Source organism: Ctenopharyngodon idella, chromosome 21 (assembly GCF_019924925.1).
Source record: "Ctenopharyngodon idella isolate HZGC_01 chromosome 21, HZGC01, whole genome shotgun sequence".
NCBI classification, from domain to species: Eukaryota; Metazoa; Chordata; class Actinopteri; order Cypriniformes; family Xenocyprididae; genus Ctenopharyngodon; species Ctenopharyngodon idella.
In genome coordinates, this window is record NC_067240.1 from 361,616 (window position 1) to 371,824 (window position 10,209).

A 10,209-nucleotide genomic window follows, 5' to 3' on the forward strand; every position below is an offset into this window, starting at 1 on the left:
TTTTGCCCCACACAAAAGGGGATTTGTTTAATATAAACTATACAAATGGCTAAATTAAATCTCTTCTCATGACATCTGCTCACTACAGGAAACTTCCAAATGCTTTATAAGAATTTTACCTCTGCTGATTCACCAACATTTTGAAAATACACTTACAGCCAAAGAACTTTTCTTTGGTTGCTTTTTTAGGTCTCAGATGTTATTTAAACTCAAACTGATTTCTCTGGCTTGCTTCATAATCTATAGTTGTCTAATAAACCTGACATTGTATATTACAAATATGGTTGACTCTTCGATGAACCACTTTTGCTTTTGTAAGTTGTTTTGGATAAAAGCAACTTTGTAACTTTGCCTCAGATGTTCCTACTAAAATTCTTTGTTTTCTTTAGAGAAACAAGATAATTGTTAATGGGGTCTTGAGACAAATCACAAATTTTATCTTTATCTAGGCCAGCGAGATTAAATGAAGAGCAAATTATGAAAATATAGTCGCACAAATCATGCCTAAATGTCTCTGTGACTTTTGGAACGATCATTAAAGGGGACATATCATGAAAATCTGACTTTTTCCACATTTAAGTGCTATAATTGAGTCCCTGATGCATCTACCAACCCAGAATACGTAAAAAAGGACAACCCGGTAACTTTGTTTTGGTAAACCTTTCTCTGCAAGCATGTGAAAAAGTGAGCCGCTCAGATTTCACTCCCCTTGTGATGTAGGAAGGTGACCTTATTATAATATTACCACCCCTTAATCTGCACATTTCCACCCACGGCGCCGCCATTTTGTTTTCGCAAGCGAAAACAGTGTACCAGTTCTAACGCCATGGCAAAAGTTCGCACAAAGCATGGTAACTGTTCTGTCGTTGGCTGCACAGACGAGCACTGAACACGTCCAGTTTCATTCTAAAAGTTGTAACTTCTTCCTGAGTCTCTCCATCAGTGTCGACTCCGGTTTGAACAATGTAAGGCTGAACACCGTCGTCATTTTGGCTGCGTGAGATTCTCCAGCTTTGTTGTTGTTGAGCGACCGAAGCATGAGCTGTTAAAGCTCCACCCTCTTCTGGAAAGGGGGCGGGAGCAGCAGCTCATTTGCATTTAAAGGGACACATACAAAAACGGCGTGTTTTTGCTCACACCCAAATAGGGGCAAATTTGACAAGCTATAATAAATGATCTGTGGGGTATTTTGAGCTGAAACTTCACAGACACATTCTGAGACTTATATTACCTATCTTGTGAAAGGAGCATTATAGGTCCACTTTCAGCAATTGTGTTGTTCTGAGACAAATATAAGGTTTACTGATTAAATGGAGACTAATTTCCAGACAATAAACTGATGCCCCGTACTATTACTGATGTGCTTCAAGCACTCTGGCTACTTCTGACACTAAGCGTGGCGCGACAACTGTCGTGTCCGGTGTAGACACGGTGTAAGTCACTACTCAGACTTATGGATCTTGTGTGAAAGTGTGATGCAGTTCTGTTTCTCCAGCTTTTTAGAGGTTTCTAATCCTGGAGATGCCCAGTGACATCACCCTGGTCCGGAGTCTGCCCATATGCCCACGCGCACACACACTTTCGCTCCATTGGCTGAGTCGCACCCTTCCAAAGCTGAAGGGGTTAAATCTACTCACAGAGACCTGGGCAGCGAGCCTGGATCTCCCCCGCTCTCTCTCCCTCTGTCGTATTTCTGTGACTGGGCCACCACGTCATGTGATCAGGAAGCGTGGCTCCTGTCCACTTCCCCTGCTGGCTGAAGGGGAACATTGTTACGGAGTGGGCGGCGCTGGGCCGCTCTTACACGCTGGGTTAAAAATAACCAGCATATTTAAGGCTGAGGAGGAATCCCTTCAAACTCAGAGGCGGCGCAGACTGCCTCGCGACAGGAGCTCTCGCTCGCTCACCCTCCTTCCTAATGCTTTTCCTCTTTATTTGGCAGACTGGATGGGTTGATGCATCTGTCATCCCATCCAAACTCAGAGGAATCTGTATCAGCGCATTTAACAGGGACATGCCGTTTAGCCCATCCTTCCTCTTGTAATCCTGAGAATGGGCAAAGGGATTCTAGACATGCAACTGTGCTTTTCAAGCAAAAAGCATCTTGTTGACTTTTCAAAATAAAAAACAGCTCTTGATAAACCGCTTTGTTTCCCTGTCAGGCCCAAGCACTTAAGGAAATGGATTTCTAGTTGTTTCTCTTCTCTTTATACACTCTTTCTCTTGTTTCCTTTCTTTTAATCTACTATAAAATTACACCATCTCCATTCCTCAAAATATTCACCCATTTGAGATTTAGTATGTACAGTTCAACAGCTTCTGAGGAATCAAGAGCCGTTCACACCAAGAACGATAACTATCGTCCACTACAACGCACGATATTGTTTTGTTTATAAGTGCGCACTGCATTTTGTCGTCTGTCGCTTTAAAGTCAGATTAATTCCGATTTGCTGTCAATGTTTTTATCATTCATCAGCTGGAAATAAAAATGTTCTGAAAGTTATTGTTGGGTTGTGGACTATGCTATTCTTTTACATTTAGAACGATCTTAAAACTATCTTTATCGTTATAGTTATCGTCCTTGGTGTGGACGAGCCTTTACACCTGACCTTCTACTGCAAAGATATTCATATTCCCAAACCTTAAACTGACAGAGAAGCTTTAACAATCCCATCAGCAAGAAAAATACACAAACAGACATCAGAGAGAGAAACTGCCCAGTAAGAACTGATTTAAAATGAGAATCAGATATGGTAGAATTAATGTGTAGAATGAAAATAAAAGCACAGGACAGATGAATAAAGAGTTTAGATGTTTGAGGAAAAACACACGAGTCCCTAAACGTCATCGTGAGCAATAAAATGCAGAGAATTGCAAAATTATAGATTTCTTTCAGGAGCTTGAACAAACATATTTTGTTCTGGTAGACACTGTTCATTCATTTATGATCATTTAACACACTCACTACTGATGATAACTCACCCAGGCAGTATTGTGGACATTAATCATGCTCTACCAGCACTCCACCATATGCAAATTTACTGAAGGAATCAAAAGGGGGAGAATCACCTGTTTATTTAAATATCTCATTTGCATTCTGATTCCTGGATATAGTGAGTCTGTCAAGATTTTCCCACAGCTAGAGTGCAGGAAGACAGCAAGACTATCAGGTTTGATCTTACAGAAAACAATTGCTATTTTGATTGTAAATCATGTCAAGGAATTTAAAGAAAACATCTTAAACATGCCCAAACTGTCCAAGCCCTAAGATAATCATTACTGCGATTATAATAACCTCAGCTGATCATGTACATTCTTGCAGTGGCTATTTCATCACCTTTCTATGTTGTGCTTTTCAAAAAGCAATATTTTCACATTCCGAAACAGACAGAAAGCTTATCGTACCTTTGCAAAGAAGGGTAAATAAACATCAGATGACAGTACTTGATAAAACAGGAGCAAAACCTAAAAACCACCCATTAAACGTCACACATGAAACCCTGAGCTCTCTTTCCTAAAGAAGTTTCTAAGAGCAGAGCAACTCAAGATTTCACCACCACCAACTGAACAATCTATAAGTGCAGCAGGAGCACGTCAAAATTGATCTATACTATCCACATTACTCATGTAATATACTAATGGAAGAAAACTACAAGTATTGCGAGACGTTTGAGTGTGAGAATGTGTGTGCGTGATAAAGGGGCTACATTCAGTGTATTCTGCGGCTAAATGACGGCCTGCTGTTGACAGAGCCAAACGAACAAGATCCTGATGTAACAGGATGGTCTCAGAGCTTGTGTTTGCTCTCCATACAAAGACGATTGTAGACACTGCAGAGCCAAATCCTCAGACACAGAAACGTGTTTATGTAGAAGCCGCCTCTGGAAACATCACACTAAACTAATGGCTCATTTGAGCAGATATTTACACTCAGACTGCTTATTGATTCATTATTAAATTATTATCCAAGAAATATCACAGATGTGCTAGTGGAATGACGGAAACACAATTCAACTTACGGTGTAAATATTTCCATAAAATAAAATATCAGAAAAGAGATGTTGATGCAAGAGGAAGGGGAAGTTATTTTGATTAAAGATTACGAGGCTTAAGATTACGAGGTTTAAAAACCATAACGATGTGCATACACCTGTTTTATTGTATTATTTTTTTATTCCAACATATTTTGGGTTCATTTTAAGCAAGCAATACAGTAATTTTTAAACAATAGTTGAGTTAAACAAAACTACCCAGCAGGTTGGGCAAACATTTAACCCAACCGCTGGGTGAAAACAACCCAATTGCTGGGTTTGTCCATATTTAACCCAACTTGGGTTATTTTCAACCCCGCATTTTTAAGAGTGTAGTAATTATGTGTCTTATTTTTAATTTCCAACCTGTTTTGGGTTCATTTTAAACCAGCCATATAGTCATTTTTAAACAATAGTTGGGTTAAATAAAACTGACCAGCACGTTGGATCAAAATCTGACCCAGCTGCCGTGTTTGTCAATTTTCAACCCAACTTGGGTTTAGTGTACATTAAATACTGCAATATTCCAATGACTGGCACAGTACTATACAAGCGAGAATGCTGACATACAAAGACCTGAAGATCAACAGAAGAGTTTTACTCGAGATCAGGTGATAGTCAGGTGATGAACACTGAATGAATGAATGAAGGCTTTTCATCACAAAGAAATCCTACACATCTCTGTTCGCCATTGTCCCGTGCATTACGATATAAAAAAATGATTAGCGTTAATTACAGACGGACACGCCTCATGGGAGCAGTTCGCGGTGGTTGAACACGGTGTTCGAACCCTTCACGCACGCACAGGTGTCATTGGAAACACACACGCACTACAAAAACACACCAAACTACTTTTGGGCTGGACCACCACCACTACTTTTGTGTTTGATAAAGGAGAAAAAACAAATCGTGACTTTTCACCAATGATTCTTACTCGAGTCCCGGTTGCTAACACGCACATGTTTGTGTGGATACAAAATATCGGCGCGCTGCCAGATTTTTTTTAATCGATGACGTCGCAGCGTGTTTTTTTTTCTTTGCGGTTGCCGCGCAACGAGAGGCGTGTCCGGGGTTTAAGAACTAGGCGAGGAAAGCCCTGCGTGCATCTGACGAATCACTCGAGTCCAGACACCGGAGAGCTCGCGTGTCCCGAATGGCAGCGGCGGTAGAGAGAGGGAGATAGGGAATCCCCGAGTGTCGTCGAAACGAAACCGACCCGGTTCACGAACGATCCCATCAGCATGGCACGGAGACGCGTTTAATGCGCTCTTTGGACTGGACTGTCAGTGCTGCGAAGCGCTCGCAGTATTAAACACTACTTTCAACAAGGATTTCATTTTTGACTGGACGCGACTGGAAGTGTTTTCCACTCATGAGGTGCGTCTTGCACTTGGATGGTCCATTAATTTTTCTTTTGGCTTTTGTATGTCATGTTTAAGAGCAGCGATAGCTTTCCCAGACCATCTTGACTAGGATTATTTTTTATTTTTTATTTTTGACCTTTTTTCAATTGCAGGCAGCCACCAAGTGAGTTTGACAGTATGGCACTGAGCGGCACGCTTTTGCCCTCTATTTCCACCTTTGCGAGCGGCGCTGATGTGAAACACAAGGCCATTATGGGACACGGAACTGCCAATTTGGTGAGTATCAAACAGGTGATGGTCAATTCACACGCTTTACTAGCGAAATTCTGCTGCTGGTGAGATGAGATTATGTCATCGCCTCATAGTTATTCCTCGAGCAGCGCTACCGCGGCAGGGGCGTGAACCGTCGCGAGCTCTTCACTACACAACATCTGACATTCTTCACCATGCACTGATTATTTATCTTCCACTTCAGGCTGGATTCTCTTTCAGGCACCAAAGTTAGAAATATAAAAGCAATGCATAATCTACTAGAAATAACTTTGATAAAGATAGAAGAACCAGGTTGATTAAAGTCAACACGTCAGTGCGATAGTTTGGCAATTATTTAGCATACAAGAATAAACGTTCTTTAAAGGGTTAGTTCACCCAAAAATGAAATTTCTGTCATTAATTACTCACTCTCATGTCGTTCCAAATCTTCGTTCATCTTCAGAACACAAGATATTTTTGATGAAATCCAAGAGTTTTTTTTTAATCGCCCATAGAAAGCAACGTAATTACCGTCATTCAAGGTCCAGAAAGGTACTAAAGTCATCGTTAAAACAGTCATGTGACTACAGTGGTTCAACCTTAATGTTATTAAGAGACGAGAATACTTTTTGTGCGCAAAAAACAAAATAAAAATAATGACTTTATTCAACAATATCTTCTCTTCTGTGTCATTCTCATGCGCTTTTTACGTTCAGTGCTTCCAGGTTCAACGTCAGAACGGCGACTCATTATTGGCCGGATCACACGCTTGCGTCGTGCTGATCACGTCAACAGCGTCAGCCAATACTGAGTCGGCATTCTGACGTAGAACCTGGAAGCGCTGAACGTAAACAGCGTAGGAGAATGACAGGCTAGAGACGAATTTGTTGAATAAAGTTGTTATTTTTGTTTTGTTTTTGTGCACAAAAAGTATTCTCGTCTCTTCATACCATTAAGGTTGATCCACTGCAGTCACATGACTGTTTTAACGATGTCTTTACTACTTTTCTGGACCATGAATGATGGTAATTACGTTGCTTTCTATGGGGGATAAAAAAAACCTCTTAAATTTTGTCAAAAAATATCTTCATTTGTGTTCCAAAGATGAACGAAGGTCTTATGGGTTTAGAATGACATTAGGGTGAGTAATCAATGACAGAAATTTCATTTTTGCGTCAACTAACCCTTTAATTTTAAAGCATTTGATGATTATGTCTTTGAGACTTACCTTGTCTTATTCTCTCTTCCTGCGTGTCTCTGTGTGTTTGGAATAAGAGATGGAAGGAGGACTTGTGTCAACTGAAACGCCCCTGCATGTCTACAGGTGGGACTTGCACTGACCTAGACGTCCCCTCCGCAATGACCAAGAAGGAGCCAGAAGAGCTGGACCTGTTGGACTATGATTTTATTCTGTCGAACAGCATGCTGCAACAGCAGCAGCAACAGCAACAGCAGCAACAGCAGGAGGCCTCCATGGCCAGCACCTCCAGAACTCTTCCACCATCCCCTACGTCCTACACCTATCAGATGCCCTCTCCTCAGGGCCAGGAGGCCAGCATGATGTACAACATCCCGGACATCAGCGACGTATCTCCCTCTGGAGGTTTTGTCGCTGAATTAATGAGGCCAGAGCTGGATCCTGCGTATCTTCAGTCCACAAGCCTCCATGGAAAATTTGTGGTGAAGACTACCAGGGACATGACTGATTACAGCCAAGGGCTTAGCATTAGTAAGGGCGGCTCAATGTCGGACACGTCCTCCCTGCAGTTTGTATGTCCTAGGACGATAAAGCAGGAACGTCCTAGCACCTGCACCATGACCGGGCCAATGGATATTCACTCGCGGCCCGGAGTCAGTCAGAGACCGCTGCTGGACCCTCATGGTTTCAGCGCAAGCCGTTTGGGGCCCAGCCGCTCTTCCTCTCTCTCTCCGGACGAGCATCCTCAAGGTCAGGCGCTGGGGGCCCCTTCATTGTCTCTGGCCCAGGGATATCACCCCTCGCCGGGTTACTCTGGCTTTCCGCAGCCTCCCGCCCAGTCGCTGCAGTACCAAGGTCAGTATCAACTCGAATATTCTTTAGTCAATAAAATTGTACATGACTTTGAGTTTAGCCTTACTTTTTCACAAAGTAAATTCGTGAAAGTAAAGCATATCTTCTAAACCATGCATGCCAATCCTGTTCCTACAATGCCTCAAGAGTTTGTAATTATCAAGTGCTCCTGAAGATCTTAATTAGCTAGTTTGTTTGATCAGGGTTGGAGCTGATCTCCAGGAACAGGGTTGGGCACCTTTGCTTTACTAACGCTGTGGACTCTTTACTCTTTGGCAGAGTTGATTTCTCCAGCCGAGTGTTTGCCTGAAGAGTCCAAGCCCAAGCGGGGTCGACGCTCTTGGCCAAGGAAGCGGATCGCGACACACACGTGCGACTACGCAGGCTGTGGCAAAACGTACACCAAGAGCTCCCATCTCAAAGCCCACCACAGGACTCACACAGGTCAGTGTCTCTGGTGTTATGTTAGTCTAAGGTGTGCATGTGCATCTCACGTTAACATGCCCTAACGCATTGTCTGTGAGAGACTAAAGACAGAGAGAGTTCAGTTGGCAGGTGGTTTGATCTGCTATTCAAACAGCAGGTTGATACTGATCCCTGCTGAAATAAAACCACAAGCCTGTCCGACTTCCCCTTCTATTCAATAAACGAAAGGATGAGCAACATTTGAATTGTTGCCTGCCTCTCTCTAACGGCTCCGACCAAAGTGCGTTTGATTGTTCTCGTTAGGACCTGAGGGTGAAATGCTAACTGTTGTGTGTGTTTGTGTGTGTAGGAGAAAAGCCGTACCACTGTGACTGGGAGGGATGTGGCTGGAAGTTTGCCCGTTCGGACGAGCTCACAAGGCATTACAGGAAGCACACGGGACATCGGCCATTTCAGTGCCAAAAATGCGACAGAGCCTTCTCTCGGTCCGACCACCTTGCACTGCACATGAAACGACATCTATAACCAAAACTGGAAGACCCCCAATAAAGTGACTAGTGAACCACGTGTTGCCTTTGAACAAGAGTCAACGAAACTCCATGACAAGCTGTGTTGTCCACAGCATCAGGGTTGGGACTTGTCTTTTTTTTGTTTTGTTTTTTTCCCTTTTTGTCGTTGTCTTCCAACATGCTGGTGGCCCTGTCCGTTTCCTGCACACTGGGACAATACTGGAATGTGCATCTACTTACCGACAAAACTTGGAGATGCCAAGTGCCAAACTAAAGACTGGAAATATATGAATATCAGGGATACATGGAAACATTAGATTATATGTATTAAAGAGGCCTTTAATTGACCTACATTCCATCACTCAATCCTCAAACACTGATCCGTCTTCTGGATTGTTTTGTTGCTCTCTCTAAAGCCATTAATTTCAGGTACAGAATAATTTATAAGTGTGTTACAAGATGGTGCTGAGTATAGCCAGGTGTATTCAGTAAGGTACCAAAGATAAAAGTGGATTTTAATTGAAGTCTGTGAGTTTTAGGGGCGAATGCATGACCTCTCCTTGGTGATGGCAATCTAAACTGCACTGTGGTTGCGAGGTGCAATAATTTTGATATGTAAGACATTCATATTTTTATATAAGAAGCAAACAAACAAAAAAATAACTCTGAACAAAGTTGTTTTTGTTTATAGTCAGATTCATGTAATATAATCTTAAGTTTTGTACATTTGTAAATACTTTTTCATTTTGTATTTTATGTATGAATGCAATCCAATAATAAACAAAACATAAAAGGTATGTGAGTTGACTTGATTTTTCAATTCAGTGAATAATAATGCATGATCAACAATTGTTCTATTTGCAACAAGTCTGAACGTTTGCGTGGATTAAGCTGCATTCAAACATAATCAGGTTTTTCTGCCTGTCTTAAGTTGCTTCTAATTATCATCTGTTTAGCAGCTTTTCTGTTTGACTTTCTTATTCATTTCTCTATAAAATTGGTTTCAGTCTAATTTTTGCTTTTGCCACATGTATTAAGTGACCTGCCTTAATATTTGTCAGTGTGAATCAGCATTTTAAAAAATACTGCCCAATTACAAAATATGATTCTTTGGTATATATCATTGTATGAAATTTCGGACATGCTTTTTATAAAAGTAAATAAGTCGATAATGCTCTCCTAATTTCAACAATACAATCTGAATATTTGAATATCACAATATTTCAATAATCTAACAAATTCATGTACAAGTTTCCTTCTAGTTATTATGAATCTAACATACATAACTCAATGAAACTATAGAAATTAAGTCATTTGAACTACTTAATTAACAGCTGCCTCACACCATACAAACACAAATCTTTGCACGGAAACATTGAGGAACAGTATTACAGAATGAACCTCACTATCTGTCTTCTCTTCACCTGTCAGACAACATCATCCGCAGTGCATCAAAGAGAAGTGAAGTGGATATAATTCAAAATGATCTTTTATTGGCATGCTTTCAGATTTTTAAAGACATGCCAAATGTTCTTGTTAAAAGTCACTAACTTGCTGATGTGCGTTTTTTATGACTT

The 10,209-nt window shown here is 41.3% G+C and overlaps 1 protein-coding gene across 2 annotated transcripts; it reads left to right on the forward strand.

Annotated features, from left to right (window-relative positions):
- The first annotated feature begins 5,120 nt into the window (after nt 1-5,120).
- Nucleotides 5,121-9,429, forward strand: klf4 (Kruppel-like factor 4). Of its 2 annotated transcripts, XM_051877381.1 has the most exons (5): nt 5,121-5,408; nt 5,548-5,671; nt 6,923-7,700; nt 7,977-8,141; nt 8,473-9,429. In XM_051877381.1, the coding sequence occupies exons 1-5, from the start codon at nt 5,404-5,406 to the stop codon at nt 8,646-8,648; spliced, it is 1,248 nt and encodes a 415-aa protein (XP_051733341.1). In that variant the 5' UTR covers nt 5,121-5,403; the 3' UTR covers nt 8,649-9,429. The 2 variants fall into 2 exon arrangements, with proteins under 2 accessions (XP_051733341.1, XP_051733342.1); XM_051877382.1 differs by having other exon boundaries at nt 5,122-5,671; nt 6,925-7,700.
- The last annotated feature ends 780 nt before the right edge of the window (nt 9,430-10,209 follow it).

What these genes read in the sequence shown, in the direction of transcription:
- klf4 (XM_051877381.1), top strand. An exon ending in CCAGTCGCTGCAGTACCAAG is followed by an intron (nt 7,701 to 7,976) that starts GTCAGTATCAAC and finishes ACTCTTTGGCAG; the next exon opens with AGTTGATTTCTCCAGCCGAG. An exon ending in CCACCACAGGACTCACACAG is followed by an intron (nt 8,142 to 8,472) that starts GTCAGTGTCTCT and finishes TTGTGTGTGTAG; the next exon opens with GAGAAAAGCCGTACCACTGT.